This window comes from Eubalaena glacialis, chromosome 5, assembly GCF_028564815.1.
Source record: "Eubalaena glacialis isolate mEubGla1 chromosome 5, mEubGla1.1.hap2.+ XY, whole genome shotgun sequence".
NCBI lineage: Eukaryota > Metazoa > Chordata > Mammalia > Artiodactyla > Balaenidae > Eubalaena > Eubalaena glacialis.
Window position 1 is genome coordinate 136,885,221 of NC_083720.1, and position 22,723 is coordinate 136,907,943.

Here is a 22,723-nt window from a genome sequence, read left to right on the forward strand (position 1 = left end):
GGGGGTGCCCTTCATCCTTCTTCGCACAGCTCAGCTGACGGAGACTCCCTCGAACAGCTGCATCTTACTCGCCTTGCGCCCTCAAGACGTGCCCACAAAGTGTGTAGAAGGAGCACAAAGACGGTGCAGTCCTCTCACGGCTTCTCACATGCTTCCAGAGAATTTAATTCCTGGTTCCTCACCTTCCACAACTCTCCTTTGTAAGCTTTATCGACGCTGCCTGGGCTACAGTTACACGGGGAAACCCTTTCCTGACAGATATCGTGCAGCAAGCCTGTCACGTGGCTCACGAAGCGGCCGCCGCCATCCAGCCTCCTCGAAACCCCTCGAGCTTCCCGCGACGCCACCTGGGCCTCCGCTGGCACGTTGGCCGGGCCGCACCGCGGGCCCCGCCCCTCACGTCCCGGCCCCCGCAAACCCCGCCTCCACGCTCTCCCCGGCGCAGGCGGGACCCCGCCGGACGCAGGCCCCGCCCACGCCCTCGATCTTTTCTTGGGGTGGGGCCTCTACTGAGTCCTTGATTCGCGCTGACCGGAATCGGAGGAGATGGCGAGCCAGGTATTGTTGGCTGCTACACTGGCTGAGTCCAGAAAAGAAAGGGAGGGAGGGAAACCATGGAGCAGAACCGGGCCGCTGGCCCGGGGTCGGGGGCCGGGGGGGCCGGGGTCGGGGGCCGGGGGGGCCGGGGTGGGGGGGAGTCAGGAGGGGAGGGGGAGACGCGCGGGGCTTGGCCCGGAGACGGCCTCCGGCTGCTGGAGCTGAAACGGGGCTTCGGGCGAGCCGTTCATCAAGAAGGGAGGGAGGAGGCTTTTTTTCGGCTCCGTTCGTGGGAGGGTTTTTGATGCTGCTTCCTGGGGCAGCCGAAGCGGGGTGGAGGTGGGGAGAACCGGAGAGTGGAGGTGGGGGGGAGTCGGTCTCTAGCCTGGTGTCCTGGGGGTGGCTTAGGGGCCGCCACGCCTTGCGTACACAAAAATAAGTAACTTGCCCGGGGCCATACTTTTAGGTGGCAAAGCTGCAGCCAGAGCCCGTGCTCCTAACCCCTACGTTGCCTGTTTTTCACGGTAGTAGTTCATAATTGAGCTATTGTTGTGCCACCAAGGAATGTATTTTTGGAAGGCTCCTAGGGCCCTTTCGGTAACGTTTTGGAGCACTTGGGCACCAGAGCTTTATACATACCCTCCTTTAATCCTCACATAACAGCTATGCAAGGTAGTAGCCCGTTTTACAGACCCAAAACTTGAGGCTTAGTGGTTGGTCGTGCTTAGTGATCACACTAAACATAGTGAGCCGGGGTTCCAAACCCTGTGCAACAGACTATTGCAAGTTCCTGAAATACACATTAGACAATAAAGAAAGACAGAAATATATGAGTAATATGATTAATCCGTCTAAAGTTGCTGATTGTTTTAATGCTTTGCAAACAGATTTTCTAAAACGATTTGGACTTAAATAGAAATGGTAAATTCTAAACGATCTTTCAGATTTAGCAAGTTGGCAGGTTTTTTTTCCTTATTACCAAGTGTCTTCAGCAGAGAATGTGAAAAATTATAATTCCTGTGATAGTTCAGATGTTGAAGTAGGGCAATTGAGTGTGGATTTAGCGTGGGGCTTTGTTTTGTTTAGAATTGTCATTGACAGGAAAAGGTTAAACTCCTTTCACATACGCTTTAAAAGGGTGGAGGAGGGACTTAAAGCTTGATTTATTCTTGTTGTTTCAGATCTCTAGAATATGTGACTTAATTGTTAGCATTCTGAATTTTACCTTTGGAGTTTTGTTTTGAGATTTATGGTACATTGAGGTGAAAAAAGATTCTAATGCAGTGTATGAATTTTTTTTACCAGATTGATTGCTTGATTGATTGATCAGATTTAATATCTACTGTTTAATTTTAAAAGTGATCATTTCCAGCCTCGCCAATTTACACAAGCCACTCATCCTTCTACATAGTTCAGTTCTCCTTTTCCTCTACTCTTTGTTCTCTTGCTACTAATAACTACCACCTTATTTCTGCAAAGCTACAGTGTCAAGGACTGTATAAGGGGCTTCATATTCACCACTCACAGTCACTCTATATGTAGATATTTTATCTTTATGTAACTAACTCTTCCTCATCTTTCCGCATCCCAGTTAAAAGTGACGCTTTCCCAAACCCACCAACCGGTTACACTCTTTCTCCACATTTTGCATTCTGTAGCACTTTGTGCCTATCCCTTTAAATCACACTTTTTGTAATCGTTGGCTTTCAAGTCTGTCTCCTATAAACCCAGTGCAATCTTTATTCTGTGAACATGTTTCATAAGCATTACGTGAACGAGTGAAAACCTTCCTCGTTACACTTCATTCTCTGGTAAAGGAGTGTATTGACTAGACTCTGAAGTAGCACTATACTATAGAAATACAGTATGAGTCACATATGTAATTTTAAGTTTTCTATTAGCCACATTAAAACGGTATTAAATTGGATTAAAACTTAACCCAATGTAGTCAAAATACTATCGCAACATGTAATCAATATTTTTAAAATATTATTGAAATATTTTAATTTTTTTATACTAACTCTTCAAAATCTGGGTATATTTTCTACTTACAGCTTATCTCAGTTCAGACTGGCCATTTTTCAAGCGCTCAAAAGCCACACGTGGCAAGTGGCTACTGTGTTGGATAGCACAGTTGAAAGGGATAGATGTAGTTTTTTTTTAATTCCCCCATTCTGATACTTTTCCTTACGCTCCTTCCCACCGTGCAGTTTGGCACTAAACCAGTGTTACTTAAACCGGCCTGAGCAAAAGAATTTCGTAGGGCACATCTTAAGCATTCAGATTCCTTGGACCCTGTACCAGACTACTGAATCAGATTTTCTTGGAACCTGTATTGTTAACCAGCTCCTGTTTATGCATTGTAGAGGATCATTAAATATTTGATGAGTGAAACTATTTTTTTATGGGGGGGGGGCCATGCAGCTTGCAGGGATCTTAGTTTCCCCGGAACAGGGATTGAACCTGGGCCCCAGCAGTGAAAGCGCCGAGTCCTAACCACGGGACTGCCAGGGAATTCCCGAATTAAACTTCATGTGGTCATCTCAATTAAATCTTTTTAATGAATATCATTTATACGAAGTATAAACACGTGCCAGACAGTTCTCCATATCACTTAGAGTTATATGTGTCTTTGTGAATTTGTGATATACTTTCTAAGGTTAGCATTCATCAGCATCTAAATTAACTAATAAGTAGTTTGTTACTAGTTCAGGAGGATAAACATCTTGCTCTGTTTTCCCCATTTCAGGTTATCAAATGCAAGGCTGCAGTTGCCTGGGAGGCTAGAAAGCCTCTCTCCATAGAAGAGATAGAGGTGGCACCCCCAAAGGCTCATGAAGTTCGAATTAAGGTAATGAAACATCTAAGGCACTGGGAAAAAAAGGCTTACCATTAGGTCTCTGGATAGATGAGTCCTCTGAGGTCTGCAGAGGAGAAATCCCAAAGGACAGTGTCAAGGAGAAGGTATTGGAAGTCATCCAACCTTGGAATCACAGCCTCTTATTTTATCCCTCTCACCTTTGCAGCACTCTTCTCCATCTTTCTAGCTTTGGTGTTGCGCCGAGCAGCCTTCTCCATGGATCATTGGATTACTGCAGTTTATCTCCTGCAGCCGGGGTTTAAGGTGGCTTTGTAGGATGCTCCCCTTTCTGCAGTGGTTAAATCCCATAAGTTAAAATGTATGATGACACATTAGAAACAAAAGGAGAAAGAAATGGTCTTTGGAATGTTAGAAGAAACTTCAAATAAGATTTGGGAAGAGGTTCCTAATTGATTAGACCAACAAGCACGTGAAGTAAGCTTGCTAAGAGAGCTTTAAAATGTACTGACCCTTGCAGACAAGGCCAGGGTTCAGGGGATTCATTATTGCAGTGCTTCTCAACCTCTGCTCTGGCAGAGAAATTGAAGTTACCCCAGGAGAGAGGCATATTGCACAAGGCAGCCGGCTGGATATTCTGGCATTCTCCTCTGTACTTGTTTTGATATAAAATCAGTGCTTTAAAGTAGTGAACATTGAATAAAACTCACCTTCTAGAAAAAATAAGCGTTTTTTTGCTGTGAATTGGAGTATACTTCCCCCATCCCACCTCCAATTCTCATGCTCCCAGGGGTCACACTTAACAGGTCGAGAAGCCAAAGCCAAATAACGTTTTCAGATCCTTTCAACCCAGGCCCAGATATCCGAAATCTTAGACTAGTGTGTATGTTTTTAAGTTCAGAAATCAGCCTGATTGTGATTTTGCTACTAAAAAAGAAAATGTTGGTCCTGGATGTACTAAAATGAGCCGTATGGGGCACACTGAGTTCAGCAGTCTACCTTGGGAAACTGCTAACAAACAGCTAAGAATGTTATGTTGTAATCGGATATATTTGTGAGAAGCAGAGAAGCATAAATACAGACACCCCCAGGACTTTTCCTTTCTGTGCTTTTGGTAGTTTGGAAAAATGAGAGATGCTTGAAGGCTAGAGAAATCGGGATAAAGGGCTTATTTAAGTAGAAATTGTGTGTGGCTGCTGAAAGGGGAGTTGGTTCCAATAAAACCTCTGAGTTTGGGCCCAGACCAAGCAGGCTGACGTATTTCAGAAATAGCCAGTAGCTTTTTAGAAATCGCATTCCCCAGCAGTTAGGAGGAGGCCAGCAGTGAAAGGGGCTCCACCTGCTTTTGCACACAGGTGATGTTCCTCTCCACACCTGCAGAAGGCACAGTGCCCAAAACATCACCTTGTTTACCTTCTCCTGCTAACATGCACTGAAAAGGAGAATAGATGTACCATGTTTCATTGCCTGTAAATGCACCGTTACTTTTAAGTACCACTAAGAAAATGCTGCCAGTTTCAATTAAGATGCCATAGAGTATAAGCACATGCTGATTTTAGACAGGTTAAAATATGAAAGAATTGTATCTTCTAATCAATAAAATATGTTATTAAAGTAAAAGTGCCTCCACCTATGCCTCACTCTGAATCGCATGCACACACACGTAGACACTCTTTACTTTAATACCCTGTTAGATTATTGCCACTGCAGTTTGCCACACTGACGCCTATACCCTGAGTGGGGCTGATCCTGAAGGGAGTTTTCCAGTGATCTTGGGACATGAAGGTGCTGGAATTGTGGAAAGTGTTGGTGAAGGAGTTACTAAGCTGAAGGCAGGTAAGGAGAGTATTTGAACCACTTATTTTACAATTTTGGCTTATTTCTATAGGGAAATTATGTTTCTGATAAATTATACATTGTTTATTTGTGAATAAGTTATCGCCTAAGTAAGTCGTCAAGATTGATTTTATACGCCTCATCTGGAAAGCACAAATATTTGAGAGTTTCTTTCTCTCTGATTATGCAGACTGCTGTTTATCTGAAATGGTTTAAGTACATCTCCAAAGCAAATTTTGCCCAATTAAGCAAGAATTTTTGAAGATGCATTGAGTCAGTGTTTTGAAGCACACGACCGCCTTGTTCTCCACTTACTGTTTTAAAAGTTTCACTTAGACAAAAATTTCAAGCTTGTATTTTTTGCATAGTCAGGCAGTGTCCGAATGATGTCACGTAGGTAAAGTTCTAGGTCTTAAAGTTGTTAACTTTGCAAAGCGGCATGGGTTGACAAGAATGGGAATTTGGGGGACTTCCCTGGTGGAGCAGTGGTTAAGAATCCGCCTGCCAGTGCAGGGGACAAGGGTTCGAGCCCTGGTCCGGGAAGATCCCACATGCCGCGGAGCAACTGGGCCCGTGAGCCACAACTACTGAGCCTGCGCTCTAGAGCCCACGAGCCACAACTACTGAAACCCACGCGCCTAGGGCCCGTGCTCCACAACAAGAGACTCCACCACAATGAGAAGCCCGTGCACCGCAACGAAGAGTAGCCCTCGCTCACCGCAACTAGAGAAAGCCTGCACGCAGCAACGAAGGCCCAACGCAGCCAAAAATAAATAAATAAATAAAAATTTTTTAATTAAAAAAAAATGGGAATTTGCAGGGGCTGATGTATTCATTTAGAATCAGATGCTACCTATTCAGGATAATGTCCTTGCATTTGTTTTCCAGGTGATACTGTCATCCCACTTTACATCCCACAGTGTGGAGAGTGCAAATTTTGTCTAAATCCTAAAACGAACCTTTGCCAGAAGATAAGGTTAGTGTCTTTTTATTTTATTCTTAAAACAAGAGGTAACACTAATCATGATAATATCATGATAATAAGTAAGTATGTGGCAATTTATACAGGGCATTTTACATGAATTATTTCATTCCATCTTTAGGGCAACCTGTCATTATCACTGCTATCACTATATTCATAGATAAGAAAATTTAGACCCAGAAATTAAGTGGTGTGCCCAGCAGCATCAGCTGTTAAGAGGTACCTCACAAATTTCTGAACCCATTCTCTTTCCATAACACTAGGCTAAATTTGCCAAAATAGGTAGTAAGGAGGGACATGCTTTGAAATTAAATGAAGTCATTTTTATGAGCCATTTTATTGTCCATGAAATCGAAGTAATAAAACTTAGCTCATAAGGTTTTGGGAAGACTACAAGAGATAACATAACCTTTTGACACAGAAAAGGTGGTTATTTGACAGTAGCAAGGTAACACACTTAAAGAACTTCTTTGAGGCATTTAAGATCTTGTGTCTGTTCGCCCCTTTTTTGTCTTTTTTATTGAAGTAGAACATACATATAATGAAGTAATTAAAGTATACAAATCTTAAGTGTACAGCTCCATGAATTTTTATACATATACACATCTAATAGTTATAACCATCACCCAGATCAAGATAGAGAACCCTTCCAGCAGCCCACAAAGTTCTTCATGTCCCATACAAGTCAACACCTGCCTCCCTCAAAGCTAACCACTATTCTGATATCTTTCACTGTAGAACTTCATATAAACAGAATTATGCAATATGTGCTCTTTTGTCTGGCTTCTTTCATTCATAGTGTCTGTGAGATGTATCCAGGTTGCTCTGTGCATCAGTGGTTTTCTTTTGTTTCTTTCACATTCCATTCCAAATAGTCACTGTTTATCCATTCTCCTGTTCATGGACATTTACGTTGCTGCCAGTTTGGACCTGTTGTGATTAGTGCCACTGTAAGCATTCATATGTGTCTCTTGATGGACATATACACAACTTTCTCTTTGGGTATTTCCCTAGGATTGAAATTGCTGAGTCATGGGGTATACTCCCACCAGCAGTGTTTGGGAGATCTGTTTGTTTTTGCATTGTTTTCTAATGCCATTGACAAAATTAGTTTCGATTTTTGGAAATAAGGTTCCATGTATTTTATCACGTAAATCCAGTTAAAAAGCTAGAACCAAAAAAAAAAAAACTAGTCATTTTGAAAGGGAATTCCAAACACGGTCTGAAAAAATTTTGACACGTCAAATATAATAATGGTAATAGGTTTTTTTGTGGCTGTCTATAACCTTTTAGAAGGACAAGTCCTTTCAAAGCTTAAAATACATCCCATATCACCTTTTGTTCAAGAAACTCTTCTGGGACAGGAGCAATTTCTCACATTCAGAGCTAAACAAACCTTAACTTGCTCTCATAAAGATACAAGTTATTTGTGGTAGAGCTTTTTCACCTATTTGTTCTTTGTTTCTGATCATATTTTTGTTTTTCTCTCAAAGGAAATGTACTTATTCTTGAATCCAGAGACAATCCATTTTTCTTCATCTACATATATTTATTTATTCACATATATTCCAAAGGATTTGTCCAAGAGTGTACATCAAATTATAGTGTTTATTTTTGTTAAAATAACATATACATTAAGCACTCTGTGCCAGGCACAGTGCTAATAATGCTTTACATAACCTCTCATTTGATCTTTATAGCAATGTCTAAGAAAGATAGGTTTCTCTGATTATCTGGTGAGGAAACTAAGGCACAAAAGTTAATTCATTTGCCCAGGATCACGTGGGATTTGAGCACAAGCAAGATGTTACATCATCTATTTAGAATATCAAAAATAATTTTTGTTACCATGTATCCTATCAGTGGTGAGAGCTACACTTTTGAAATAGGCCTCCTGAAAGATCTAAATCAGCCAGTCTGGACATCTACTTTCATCAGCTGATGTGGATAGTTGCTTGTAATCTTTGCTGTGTAGATGCTGGTTTTGGCTTTATAAAGGTATATTTGCTCACAGAGTTTTATGATGGAATTTTAAAATTTTAAAATCATTTCATCTGATCCATAAATTGTACCTGTTAAAATTATTTCAATACTCTGACAGTATAATCCAGAAGCATATTGAATGTTGGAAAAGATAGGTAAGATTATAATTCTTTTATAAGTTTTCCTAATAAGGCATTGCTGAAAGGTGCTAAATTATTAATGAATATGTTAGAAATTAGACTTTTGGTCTTAGCACACTCTTCTGTTTACTGGTTATTTTTTTTAAAATTGATTTCTTTTTCCTGTGCATTTTAGGAAACTTGATTCTACCCTACCTTCTTCCTTTTTTATTTTCTTTAGAGTCACTCAAGGGAAAGGATTAATGCCAGATGGCACTAGCAGATTTACTTGTAAAGGAAAGACAATTTTACATTACATGGGAACGAGCACATTTTCTGAATACACAGTTGTGGCTGATATCTCTGTTGCTAAAATTGATCCTTTAGCCCCTTTGGATAAAGTCTGCCTTCTGGGTTGTGGCATTTCAACTGGTTATGGTGCTGCTGTGAACACTGCCAAGGTAGGTGTTGGCCTGGGTTTTAGCGTCCACCTTCTAATTTCATACAACAAAGCCTTGCTGGAATAGTGAAATTGGCCCAAACAGTAAGAAACCTAATGATTTCCTTGACTCTTGTGAAATGAGTACCTTATAGACTATCTTTACTATTAGGTGGAGCCTGGCTCTACTTGTGCCGTCTTTGGCCTGGGAGGCGTTGGATTGGCAGTTATCATGGGCTGTAAGGTGGCTGGTGCGTCCCGGATCATTGGTGTGGACATCAATAAGGATAAATTCACAAGGGCTAAGGAGTTTGGGGCCTCTGAGTGTGTTAACCCCCAGGACTTCAGTAAATCTATCCAGGAAGTGCTCGTTGAGATGACTGATGGGGGAGTGGACTATTCCTTTGAGTGTATTGGTAACGTGAAAGTCATGGTGAGTATGCTTGGCTTCATTCCAAGTGGGGTGGGGCGGGGGGGGGCTGCTTTTTTTAATGTAATTTCCTTAATTAAGGTCCAAAATTGTTTTGTTTTGCAAAGGAAGAGTCTTGAATTCCCTGATAAGAATTATTAGAAGGGAAAAATGACTACTTGAACTAGAAATTGGAAATGATAGAAGGGCAAGATGAAGGGAAATGTTTCTGTGCCTTTCAGCGTACACTTAAATCTCAGAGTGTGTTTCATTAAATGAAAAGGCAAAATGATGCAGCTGTAGAGAACATGGGCTTTGGAATTAGATATACGTCCACTTACTAACTCAGTGACCTTGAGCAACTACTTAACTTCTCTAAACCTGTTTTCTCATGTGTAAAATGCAGATAGTAACTGTAGGTACCTGACACAAAGTAGACACTCAGCAGAAGTATAACTGTTACTTCTCTGCCTGCTGCCTTATATTAAGTCTTTAGAATTTTGAGCTAAGATTTACTTTTTAAAATAGACAACAAATGAAAGCTTTAAATTCTTTCAATTTGTGTCAGTGTTGAGCCAAGTTCGTAAATTTTTTAAAATACGTGTTAAAATTGTTCAATAAAATTAAACTTACTAAATACTCACTTTGATCATTTTGTTGCCATTTTTCTAATAAAGCTCTGTACCACCACCCTCTCCCCTGGAAGTTTCTGGGGAAGCAGATATTCTCAGCACAATGCACTGACTTCTGTGATTTGCCTGCAGAGAGCAGCGCTGGAGGCCTGCCACAAAGGCTGGGGCGTCAGCGTGGTGGTTGGAGTAGCTGCCTCAGGTGAAGAAGTTGCCACTCGTCCATTCCAGCTGGTAACAGGCCGCACGTGGAAAGGCACTGCCTTTGGAGGTAATTTGGTGGATGAGATGAGTACATTTTCTCTTTTGTTACTTGCATTGGCAGAATTTTAATCCCAATCAGTATTTACCCCTGGGACTGGGGAGGTGCTCAGCTTCTCCTGAAACACAAGGCTACTTCTTACACATTGAAAAAGATATTAATATTCCGTTAATGAAATAGTTGAGTGTAGGTCAGGAGTGAGAAGCTGGTTACAGGATAAGCAAACAACAGTATCAGCCACCCTTTGCCATGTTGTAGACTTACATAGGTTATTGGCATTTTTTACTCATTTTTCCAGAGAGTGCAGTGATCCCTGGATGTGATCATACTTCCATCGGAATAGTACTGATTTCAGCAGTAACCAATACTAAGTCTTAAACTGAAAATATTAAATTAGACAAAACCTTATAACAAAACTGAAAAGCTGCCAGACTGATCATTTTTCCCTTGTATGATCCTAAAAGTACGTGGTGGTTTGGGGTTGCCTAACCACCAGCAGAATGCTGAGAAAGTTGCCACCATTTTCCGAGGTTGCTCAGCTAGAGAAGAGAAAAGACATCAGAACGTGTTTGTATATCCCAACTGTTGTGAATAAATGAAATCTAAAGTTTTTCATAGATTTTTTAAAAATATATTTATATCCTTACCATCCTCCTAAGGAAAGAGAATTACATAGCATGAGTTATTTTTTCCCCCAAGAATTTGCATTTCTTTTTTTTTAACATCTTTATTGGAGTATAATTGCTTTACAGTGGTGTGTTTCTGCTGTATAACAAAATGAATCAGCTATGCATATACATATATCCCCATATCTCCTCCCTCTTGCGTCTCCCTCCCATCCTCCCTATCCCACCCTTCTAGGTGGTCACAAAGCACCGAGCTGATCTCCCTGTGCTATGCGGCTTCTTCCCACTAGCTATCTATTTTACATTTGGTAGTGTATATATGTCAGTACTACTCTCTCACTTCGTCCCAGCTTACCCTTCCCCCTCCCCGTGTCCTCAAGTCCATTCTCTAATAGCATGAGTTTTTAATGATCTGTGTTTAACAAAGTGTCCCCTACCTCATATTATGCCAGCTTTTTCAAGGCCAGAAGAAAAGATTAGGAAAGTATGAAAAATGAGGGGTTTGGCCAAAGTTTTCCTTCTTTATACTACAGAATTTGTCAAGGCAAATGTCAAGCTGACTAAACCCTCTTTTCCAAAGCGCTACACGTATGCCGCACTTGAGTATTTTAGAACAGACTTTCAGAGCCATACATGCAGCTCAGGGGCATCATCTCAGGGTCCATAGCTGTATTTGAAAGGGTGTTCTTAGTCCGGGAGACTGAGCCAGGGGGGTTGGTAGTCACCTCTCACTGAAGCCTCATCCAAGCACATGCTTGTTGGGAAATAAGCTGGAGCCTTGGGGCCCCATGGGTGTTGCTAAAATATGACTCACAAATGTAAACAGAAGTTTTAGTTTAGGGAATAGCAGTGGCTGTGGTTGTCTCAGTTACCAGGAGATTTAAAGGAGAAAAAAAAAAGCACTGCAGTTTGGAAGGAAAGGGTAACTGGTAGAGGACACAAGGAGGGAGATTTGGGAAAGGCTCAAAAGAGGTTTGAAATGTGGTCCAAAGACTCCTTGGTTTAAAAAAAGGTGGGAAGGCTTCTTTGTCGATTTACTGCTTCTTTCAATACAAGTGAGAAATTGAAGGATCTGATTTTGTTTAAAATCATAACCTGTAACTAAAGATCACCTACTTTGCTTTTCAATTTCAGTTTTCTCTTCTGAGATGGTATCTTTATTGTTGAAATTAAAACCACAGAAATAGTCATGTATCACATCAGTTGTTTTCTTCCTTGAATTTCACGATTACAGAAATCTTTGCTGTTGTGGACTTAAATAAGCTTATTCTGAGACTTCTAGAGTTCTATCCTGTATGGTTTAAAAATCTCCATTAAGATTTAATGAAAAAAAAAAAAAAGATTTAATGAGATTTTAGTAAACCTTAATTCAGAAAAAGGCAAGTGCTCAAAAGGCATTTACTTTTTTCTTAATTAAAGATGTGCATTTCTTCCTCCTCTCTATGCTGATTTTGAAGTTTTTCATTCCTCTTTAGTTCGTGAAAAAATTCATTCTCTTAAATGTCTTTGTCACCCACTAAGTAATAAGCATACTGTAGAGATTTGTTGGAAAACTTAATGAATAGATGTATGATTTCTTTTAGGATGGAAGAGTGTAGAAAGCGTCCCAAAGTTGGTGTCGGAATATATGTCCAAAAAAATAAAGGTTGATGAATTTGTGACTCACAATCTGCCTTTTGACCAAATTAACGAAGCCTTTGAACTGATGCATGCAGGGAAGAGGTGAGCTTTCTCTTTAGCTGTGTAGTATAGAATGTGGTAATGATTTGGGGCTTATGGAGGGAGAAGGGTAAAAAAAACCGTCTTAGTGGTCTTCAAAGAAATCATTCAGAACCTGTTTATTGCTTTCTTCTCTTACAGCATCCGAACTGTTGTAAAGCTTTAAATTCAAAAGAGAAAAATTCTTCCATCCTTGTAACTAAGTCTTGTAGTCTGATTGGAGCAGCCAGACAAGCAGGAAGGAGCTCTTTCAAGTTCACAGCTTCTTAGACCTTCATTAACTGGGGAATAATGTTTTGTGTATAAATTCATAAATGTCTAATCAAGGACAAGGCTAATACTGTCATAAGTCTGTTTTCTGGACTCTTCTTCACATAAATAATTGCTGGCTCATTAAGGAATATTTTTAACATAATAAAAGGAATTTCTGCGTATGTGTGGAAGTTGTCAGCTCTGTTGTATGCCAAATTCTTTCTCATGGTTCCTCTCCCCATTATCTTCATTCTTTAAAGGAAAGATGGAGGAAGAAGGGCAGTGGTGAGTATCTGAACCTTGTCTTCTACTGTCCTTGGTAACTTTTGCTTAACTTTTAAGGGTCTCAGGCCCATTTACTAAAGAACAGATTTCTCCAGTCAGCAGTGGCACAGTTAATCAGAACCCAAATCTGCTTCTGTGAGATTATCTTCTTGTGGGCAGGTACCATGCATTGTTCAGCCGTAGACTCCTAATTCCTAGTATAACATCTGGCCCACAAATTCATCATTGAAACTACCTTCTGAGCTTAAGTAGGTATATATGTGTTGTTGGTCACTCTGAACTATTTCAAGCATATGGAAAATATTTATGAACTGAATACCCAAATTTCCAGCACTTATTTTGTCAAATCTTAACATCTTACTCTTCCAGACGACTTTGCCTTTCCTCTCCTGCGGTATAGTCAACATCCAGAATCGGGTGTTTATCAATCACTCCCATGCATATTGCCATACTTTGACTGCACGTATCCGTAAACCCTTTAGTCTTCAGTATTGTCATACATGTTTTAAACCTGATACTGCCTCATTCTGCAGCTTTCATTTTTCACTCTTTATTTTGTGATTAATCCCTGTTGTAGGTGATGGTCCCATTCATTAATTTTAGTACTGTGCAGTAGTAGTCAATTATATGAACTACCATAACTTGTCTCCAGCTGATGGCATATAGTTGTTCCCCAAATTGTTTCTGTATTGCTAACAACACTGTGGTGGAACATCCTTGTACATTGTGCTCAGTGCGTTAGTTACGGAGGATGTGTACCATAGGATAAACACATTTTAAACCTTACTAGAAATTGTCAAATTGCTCTTAAATGTGGCTGGACATTTTTGCAAATCAGATGGGTGTGAAATGACTTTAATTTGCATTTCCTTTAATGACTAAAGTCGTTTTTTTTTTTTGGCCGTGGCACACAGCATGGTGGGATCTTAGTTCCCGGACCAGGGGTGGAACCTGAGCCCCCTGCACTGGGAGTGCAGAGTCTTAACCACTGGACCACCAGGGAGGTCCCAAGTCTTTCCTTCTTTTGGCCATCTGTATTTCCTTTTTGGTGAGGCGTCTGTTCACATCCTTTGCCCATTTTTCTGTTGGATTACTTCTCTTTTTCTGAGTAATTTTTAGGGGTTCTTTATTCTAGATGCCAATCCTTTGTAAGTTTTATATTTTAATATATTTTATATTTCTTAATTTTTATTTTAATATAGTCAAATCTATCAGTCTTTTCCTGGTGCTGTTGTTAAGTAACATTTAGGTTTCTTTACCCTGAGCAGAATAAAGAAGCAAACGAAAAGGATGCATAGTCTTACCATCCAGGTGATCCATTAACACAAAAATAAATACATGGAGGCAATACATCCAAGAGTTAAAACATTCAAATAGTAGAGAAAATTGCATGAGAAAGAAAAGCTACACTTCCCTCTCCCCCCAAAAAATAGGTGACCACTATTCAGTTTATGTATCTTCCCAGAAGTTGCTATGAATATAATAGCATTTATACATATACTTTAAATTAACACAAAGGAATACTATTAACACTATTCTGTGCCTTTTTTTTTTTTTTTTTTTCCCCCAGTCTCCATGCCGTTTATTTCTCCGTCCCGGGAGGTGGGGTCGCTGGGGGCGGGGCGGGCAGAAAACCGCGCGCGGGCTGCGGGCCTGGGGCGGGGGAGTCCGGAGCGCGACATTCAGACGAAGGTGAAGCCGTTCCAGCCCACGTTGGCCGCGTTCATGTCGTAGTAGTTGATGTAGATCCTGCCCGGGCTGACGCGCAGGCGTCACAGCAGCTTGCTGTCGGAGAGGTTCTGCGCGCCGCCGATCTTGCCGATGCTGTGCAGGCTGCAGAGCGCGCGCGGCTCGCTGGAGCCCCCGAAAGCCGGGAGCTGGTCCGGGACCACGTGCACCGTGACGTACTGCGCCGGCTTGCCCGTGGCCTGCGCCAGCTGCTGGGTGACATCGGAGAGGAGCCCGTCCGGCACAGAGGCGCGGGGCACGTTGGTGTTCACCAGGAATATCGACATGACGGCGAGGGAAGGCGGGGACAGGGATACAGGAACCAACCGACTCTCGTGTGAACGGCGCCCCGCCTATTCTGTGCCTTTTTCTTCTTTCTACATCATAGCATAGTTTAGACTGTTTCTGTATCAGGACATCAGATATGCCATGCACATACATATCTTTTGGTTGGATTGAAACCATGTGCTTTTTCTTGTTTAATTCTTTTGACTGATGTAGCTTAATTACTCCCAAAGTTTGTTTCTGAGAGAGCAATATTTAGTTGACTGAAAACTGGAAAAGTGGCAGTTATGGTCAGGACTTCTTTTTTGGATCTCTGGTGCATTTGAAGGACTAGGCAGTATGACCTAGCTTCTCTCATTTTACCTAGAGAGCTGGAGACCCAGTAGGGGCCAAGATGGCTCCAACCTATTGTTCTGGGAGAACTGGAAGAACAGGAAAATAAAACTAGCTTCTACCCTAGCTGTAGGAAGTGTGCTTTAATCTGGTTTGTTTTAGCTCAGCCTTCCAGGAACGAAGTATATTATTGCCTTAAGCGACTGCAGTAACAGAATGGGTATATAGGGTAATAATGGAGGAGAACCAACAATTTTTTTTTTGGTTTTTTTCCCCTTTATTTTTCTTCTCATACATGAGTTATACTTGAATGAGAATGGCAAACATTATGTTCGCCAATATGAGAAAATAATTTTAAGATAGTAAAATAATGTAACTCCAATTCTTGTAGCTGGCCAATTAGGGAGTTTACTTTTCTGTCACAGTCATGTACATAGTCTTGCGGCAGCTAATTCAGTTGAACAAGTATGAGCATTTCCTGGCTGAAAGCACAATTGTCTCTTTCAAAGAACCAGTATTAAGAATCAATTTTACAAGATCCTTAATATAAAGATTCTTGGAACATGGAACTATAGGTATAAAGTATTTCTTGTTAAGATACTTTTAATACATCCTCTTGGATGACATCTAGGTTGTTATGTATATTGCGGAAACAAATATTTTTTGGAAGAACATACACAACATAGGGCTAAAAAACATTCACTATGTGCATGTCAGCAAATCTATCCTGGTTGTGCAAAATTAGGACTCTACCACCTTAGAAGTATTGTCGGGAATTTTTTGAAGTTATGTTTAAACTGCTTTCTTGGATAAAAGGTATATAATTTTAACACAAGTCGCTAACCTCTGCTGTATATTTCATGAAAGCTAGTAAAAAATTTTTTTTAATTTAAGGATCCAAAATTTTACAATATTAGGATGTATCTTTTAACAGCTTTTTGTTTTTCATTGAAAATGTTGGTATACTTGGCATTTTTCAAATCTTTACTGCTTTTCCATTTTCAGCATGTTGGGCTATTCTGCTTTCTATTTAACTTACCTATTGATGTTCACTGTAAAAAGATAGTCGATATACAGGCTGACTTGGAATTCCATGTCTGACTTGGAATGAGTTCTTTATTACATGCACAGAGAACTAACATAAGGTAGAACCTGTGGAATGATGAGGTTATTGAGATGAGGGAAAAAACTGCATTATATCCAAACTTTGTTACAGTGGAGCCAGTTAATGTGTGTACAGCTTAAACAAAAACAGCTCCAAAAGATAAACACAATGCTACTTCCATTTATCCCATTTCAAAGCAAAATTAAATGTAGCTCATGATTCTCAAAATGTTTCGTTGATCTGGGAAAAAGGGAACATATTTTTACATGCACAGATGCTTCAGAATATTTTCTGCATGGCTACCAATCTCCCAAGTAGGTTGATGATCAAAGTCCTAAAGTAACTGACAGTTCTTTGGGCCTAGAGATACTTTGTGACCCAGGAAAAAACCAACTTTGCACTCAGCCAATTTTGTTTCAATTAACATGCAAGATCAGATTCTCTGTCAGCAAATACCCTGTAGAAAAAACAGACAGAAAACACATTTGGAAAACATTAAGTATATTTAAACAGTTACTTAGATAATAAGTACATAGAACTATACCAAGGAAATCATCTTTAAAGAAACAACTGGGAAGTAAACCAGCACAGTGAACCGGTACGTACAAAGTCCTCCATTATACAAACTTCTTTTGGTGGAACTTTATAGGAACAGAGCAAGTGGGATGGGCTTTTAAGCAGATTGATTTTTATCAAACTGGACATCATAACAGAATTCATTGAGAGGTAATATGTACATGCTCCCTTCAGGAAAGGAGCGCTAATCCACCACAGAACTACCCAGAGTTTAGACATGGACTGAAATATTCCTGACTACCAAAAATATCTAGATATGTTAAACAAGATAAAACAGTGGAAATTTGCTTTAAAATACCTGTTGTTCTCTTTCTTAAATCTACATCTTAATACTAAAAGTTCTTATCCTTGGCTATTTTGTTTTCTCAGAATCACCCAGGGCTCAGATTTACTGGTAAAGTTTGAAAAATTCCATTCTGAATTTTCTGTTGATGTCTGACCCAAGTACTGAAATAAAGCAAATTTGCTTTATAGTCACATTATATATAGAATAAAACAGTTGTTAAGTTATGGTGTCATTACACAAATAGGATACCTCCATAGAGGAATACGGTGATTTGTCCAAGCCATTCAACTAGTTTAAAAAATCAGAGAACTCAGAGCCCTAGTGTCCTGATTGTTGATCTCGTGATCGTCTCATGACACCACAGTGCAAATGTGCCTACAAGTTTGGCATGTGTTTGTTGTTGGGAGTTGAATGAGGAGGCTGGAGTAATAGTAAAAGGGCCAAGCACCCAGGAGATGGAAGCAATTATTCTACTAAAAGCTTCGCAATAGTAAAAAGGCTGGACATTCACAAGAAAAGCTATTAAAATACTTTGAACTCCAACAAACATCAGTGGTAAGTGAAAATCTTTCCAGGAAGCCCTTCTTGAGTGCTCCGCATATTCACTTTTGGGCACATTTTAGTGAGATAAACCAGTGTTGACACGTTTCAATGTAATCACAGAATTACCATATACAGACAGTTCTGTTGTTGCTCACCCAGTCCCCAAAATGAAAAGCAGCAGGTAACACGTAGCCAAGGCCACCTGACTCCTGGCTTTTTTTTGCAAAATAACCAAATGCAAACACTGGTTTTCTTTTTCGTACTTAGCACCAAAAGGAAAAAGAGGTAAGGAAGAAGGCTGCCACCAAAGGCTGCTTGTGAGTTCAAACACAGTGGGACCACAGAATTTTGATGCATGGAACCTGTGCTGCCTTTCTTTAGATGTTCATTTTTTAAATGAAGCAAAACACATTAATAACTTTTAGAATAACAGCATAATGTTGTGAAACAATCTGTTCCTAAAACAATGTCCAGATGTTTTTTCCTACTCTATACTGAAAATAGGCTACATATCCACATTACAACTGGTATAATTTGCTCCTCTGGTAGCTAGAGAACTTGGTAGAAGCCACACACCATCAAATGTAGACAGAATCATATCACACTATCTCAATTGATTCCAGTATTTCTAACTCCCAGACCGCTAAAAAATCTTCCCCACCTGTATAGCATGCTTTGCCCCCAAGACTCACTGCATTTACTGTTGAAAAGTAACTTCATGGTTTATGAAATTTAGAATACTGCAGGATCAAAATTAATTACTTCAAATAGCTTTTAAACCAATACTCTGTACCCCCTTAGTGAAATATGTTCCAAGAATAAGAACAATCACAACTTTTACACTTAAGTTTATTTTTGGTAGTGATTTTGGTATAGTAATTCTAAAATAATTTTACATGTCATATAGAATCAAGCAAATCAATAAATATTAATGTTGTTCAGAACCAAAGTTCTCACCATGGGAGAAGGAAGATACAAATATGGAACAGGGAAGGGTGAGGAAGATTAGTGTTAAATTTGAAATCAAAGTATCAGAATGAATTCATGATTTATAAAAAATGCATTTGCTGGCTCTGTTCCCTGAACGGCCCTAGGAGCAATGACACCCCAGCAGCACCCAGATCTTGATTTCCAAATACCATTCCCCATGAAAAGAAACCAGGGCTCCTTGGAGAAGTAGCCAATTCCCAGGCTGGGGCAGGAAAAGTGTATGATAAATCTAGAACATCTTGATATGGCAAAAAGCAAGAATGTGCTCAAAGACTAATAGGCACAGATCAAAATGACCCATAAATAAGCTTAAAGGTGCTTCCACTGGCCAAATACAGACCATTTAGAGTAATTAATTGAATTTTTAAAAACGATGAGCTCACACTGATACTCAAAAAAGTGCTTCTAAAAAAAAAAAAAAAAGTGCTTCTTAGTAAAAGAGTGCCAGCCAATAAATGCAGACAGAATGCTAGATTTAGGAAGTCCCAATTTGCAGCCACCAATGTAACAAAATAATGGATTCTGGCAAGGATTATTAATGAATGCTAAAATCATTAAGTGAACAGGATATCCAAATGGTCTCCAAGTATCTCCTCCCAGATGATTTGCTTAAGAAAGGGATCTTAAAATAGAAAATCTGAAAGAAACCTAGTGAGCAAACATATATTGGCAATAATGTGACAATGACAGTATGTGCCTTGTGATGTGATGTGATGCGATGTGATGAATGGGACACACCACATGCCATCTATGGAGTCTTCTGCCAAAACATTTATCCTGAACCTACTCATGAGGAACAATCAGGGAAGCACAGAATTCTACAAGCTAACTGGCCTGCTTTTTCAAGAGTCAGTTTCATAAAAGATCAAAAAAGGTGGAAGGATTGTTCTAGAGTTAAAAAAAACCTACAGATGACAACCAAATGCCATGGGTTTGGATTCTGCATTTTAAACAAGACGAACGCTTTAAAGTACACTTGGGGGGAAACTGAGCCTCAGGTTTGAATGTGTACTATACATTACATAACTCTATGAATATTCAATTCCTTGGGTGTGACAAGAGTATTATGATTGTGTAGGAAATGTCCTTATGTTTTAAGAGAAACACACTGCAACAGTAGCAGGTGAAGTACGACAATGCCATTTCTCTCAAAAGAAAAATGCTTTTTATATAGAGAGATGTGACGCAATAACACTTGCTGAATACAGGGAAAGGATATATAGTTATTTCACTGTACCATCAACTTTTCTGTAAATTTGAAATTTTCAAAATTAAAAGTTGGAAGTAAAAAAAAAAAAAATGGGGGGTGGGTGGGTAGGACAGAAATAGCTTACAGATACCAGGAGGGTGCATTTGGGGGCTTAAGCAAACTGGAGCATCCCACTCTCAAATTTAACCAAACTCAATGAAAAGCCAGAAGTGGTGACAGGACAAACTGAGGAATCAAGCTAAGATGGCAAATTCCTAAACATCCTCTTCCTGTTAATTTAGACATGTGGATGGCAAGTAATATAAAGGTGTTGGTAAACGGGTTCTAATGTACCTTTATACATTTTACCAGCAAAAGACATAAAATGAAAATAAAAGGCAAACACCTTTCCCTTCTAAATTATAATTCCAAGGGGGATGAAGGACTGTCAGGGGAAAAAAAGGATTATTTTAAAGTTAATACAAAAAATAAAAAGTTAACACACTGACATTTTTGAGAAGTTGGCAGAATGATGAAACTACCCTAGATGTTTTCTCATCTAAACCTAGTAAACAAACATTTGTAATCAGACATATACAATTAGACTAGAGGACATATTGTTTTAAAATCTCCCAAACCGAGAAAAGCATCATCACCAGTGTGGTGTTTATCTTTTAACAGCAACAAAAAAAAACTACCCACCAAGACTTTGTTTCCTTGAGCTTATTTTCTAATAGTAGACACTGAGTAAGCCCACACTGTTAATTCCACTATCAGTACATAAAATGCTGCCTTACATATGCAGCAATCTCCGCCTTAAACTATCTCAGAAATATGGTTGCATCTCAAATACTGCTGGTAGACTGCTGAACTAAACACAGTACTGGAATTTGTATATAGCCATTCAACTTAAAAAAGTATTTTTACTCAAATTTTATTTTAGATTATGGAATTAGCCTCCCCATTCCCACCACTTCCTTCTGAAATCCCCAACAAATTCAGCAAAGTTAACGACTACATGGTGGGATAGTCATTCAAACTTTTTAATCTCCCTTTACACATTATATTAACATTCATATTGCAAGGCATTCCATTCACAAATATTACAGTTTGATAAAAAACTTCACACACATACCAGATTCAGCCACTTTACTAAATCATTAAAATAATAAAAGTAATGAAAACATTATCATAATTCCTTTAAAGCAATAAAGGTCTGAGGCACTCTGGGAAAGATGTTCTCATACAAATGTAACATGTCAGTGGTATCAAATTATCTTAGAATAAACTTACCAGATATCTAGTAATCAAGTACACTCTAATGACAATGACTTTGATCTGATATGTCTTCACTGGATGCACTCCCATTTGGACTGAACTACTGAAAGGAACATAGATGTTGGGCAGCTGAGGTCATTTCTAATGAGGTTCCCAACTATGTAAAGGAGAATTGTGGTAGCACACCAAGGACAGCTGCATCCCTGCAAGGCAACAGTCCAATTTCAAAGAAGTTCCTTTCTCATCCCCACCAGGTTTATTAAACATTAGAATTTCCAGACTCTGATCACTGCTGGAGAGATTTCAGAACTGTCTTTCCCCATCAACCTCCACAGTGCAGCCTCCACCCTTCTCTGAATATCTCCAAGGTATGCCTTTGAAATAAGAGAGAGCGGGGAAGGGAGTGTTTTTCCTACCATTATGACCAAACAGAGGTCTGAAATAGCAACGTATTACAAAAATCCCATTCTCTGCAACAGCCAGCTTCCGCTTAGAGCGTGGTTATTTTTGCCATAAACTAGATTTTTAAAAACCTGATAACCTTCTTCCAAAGTGAATTTTGCCATAGCCATTCACGCACACAGAGTCCACACTGGAAAGTCTCACTGACCGAGTGCTTCCTTACACACAATTACGAGGGTAAATTAGCAGGGGAGGAGGGAGGCCAATTCCCAGCTGGGAATTAAATCACTGCAAATGATGGGTCCATTTACGACAGCATAGAACCCTGTCAGAATCAACACAAACCCCAGGTCACATAGTGTTTGGTAATTACATATATGGAATTTAAAATGAATACGTATATATTTCCATACATATATAATTAAAAAAAAAAATCGGGAGCAAAATATGTTGCTAAAGTTTCAGGGATTCTCATCTGCAACATTCACCTGGAAAGCAGGTGGCTCCGACGGCCCGGTTGTGGCAGTGATAAAAGCAACTAGAAGCAGGTTTAAGTAAAAGTGCTCAAAGGGCAAATGAGAAAACAGGGGTGCAGAGATTTTTTTGTGTGGGGAGAGGGGAGCATTGAAAGGAGTTGAGAAAGCTTCCTTTATTCTTCTTGGCTTTTTCAGACCCAAGACAAGTTCTTGAGGACACACATCAAATGCTGTAGTCCTTCCTTATCTATAGTCGAAACAAAACAAGTTATAAAAAATTTCCTCTTCCATCCTGTACTCTCAATAAAATGCAGAGTACAGACAGAAGGTATCACTGAGATGCGCCATCTCGGGAGAAATTAAAATTGGGACATGAAGTGAGGCCGCGCGCTATCGAGTCGCCGGGTTAGGATTTCGCAGCCAGTGTCCGTGACCAGCAGGGTGTGCTCGAACTGGGCAGACCGTTTCCCATCTCTCGTCACTGCTGTCCAGCCATCCGGCCAGGTTTCATCCTGCCATCCGCCTTAAACAAACAAACACCAGTTCTTAATTCTACCACTCAGCTTGTTTTCTTAATAAACTCTCTAGGCAAGTGTACTGGCCTGTCCTCCTATATCCTTGGATATCTCAGAAAAC

At 39.9% G+C, this 22,723-nt stretch overlaps 3 protein-coding genes across 3 annotated transcripts in view; 1 reads left to right on the forward strand and 2 right to left on the reverse strand.

The window, feature by feature from the left end:
* The first annotated feature begins 452 nt into the window (after nucleotides 1-452).
* Nucleotides 453-12,793, forward strand: LOC133092779 (alcohol dehydrogenase class-3). Its single transcript, XM_061192596.1, has 9 exons — nucleotides 453-558; nucleotides 3,287-3,388; nucleotides 5,050-5,191; nucleotides 6,080-6,167; nucleotides 8,517-8,736; nucleotides 8,887-9,147; nucleotides 9,888-10,023; nucleotides 12,224-12,362; nucleotides 12,501-12,793. Exons 1-9 carry the CDS (start codon nucleotides 547-549, stop codon nucleotides 12,523-12,525), a joined length of 1,125 nt encoding a protein of 374 aa, XP_061048579.1. The 5' UTR covers nucleotides 453-546; the 3' UTR covers nucleotides 12,526-12,793.
* Nucleotides 12,794-14,668: 1,875 nt separating this feature from the next.
* LOC133092403 (macrophage migration inhibitory factor-like) lies at nucleotides 14,669-15,023 on the reverse strand. The gene has a single exon (XM_061191699.1). The coding sequence runs from the start codon at nucleotides 14,909-14,911 to the stop codon at nucleotides 14,669-14,671; it is 243 nt and encodes an 80-aa protein (XP_061047682.1). The 5' UTR covers nucleotides 14,912-15,023.
* Nucleotides 15,024-20,763: 5,740 nt separating this feature from the next.
* The window catches only part of METAP1 (methionyl aminopeptidase 1), a 68,361-nt gene continuing 66,401 nt past the window's right edge, over nucleotides 20,764-22,723 (reverse strand). The window contains exon 11 of the mRNA XM_061192598.1: nucleotides 20,764-22,610. Within this exon, the coding sequence (XP_061048581.1) occupies nucleotides 22,447-22,610 (164 nt within the window). The 3' untranslated portion in view covers nucleotides 20,764-22,446. The remainder of the gene's footprint in view (nucleotides 22,611-22,723) is intronic.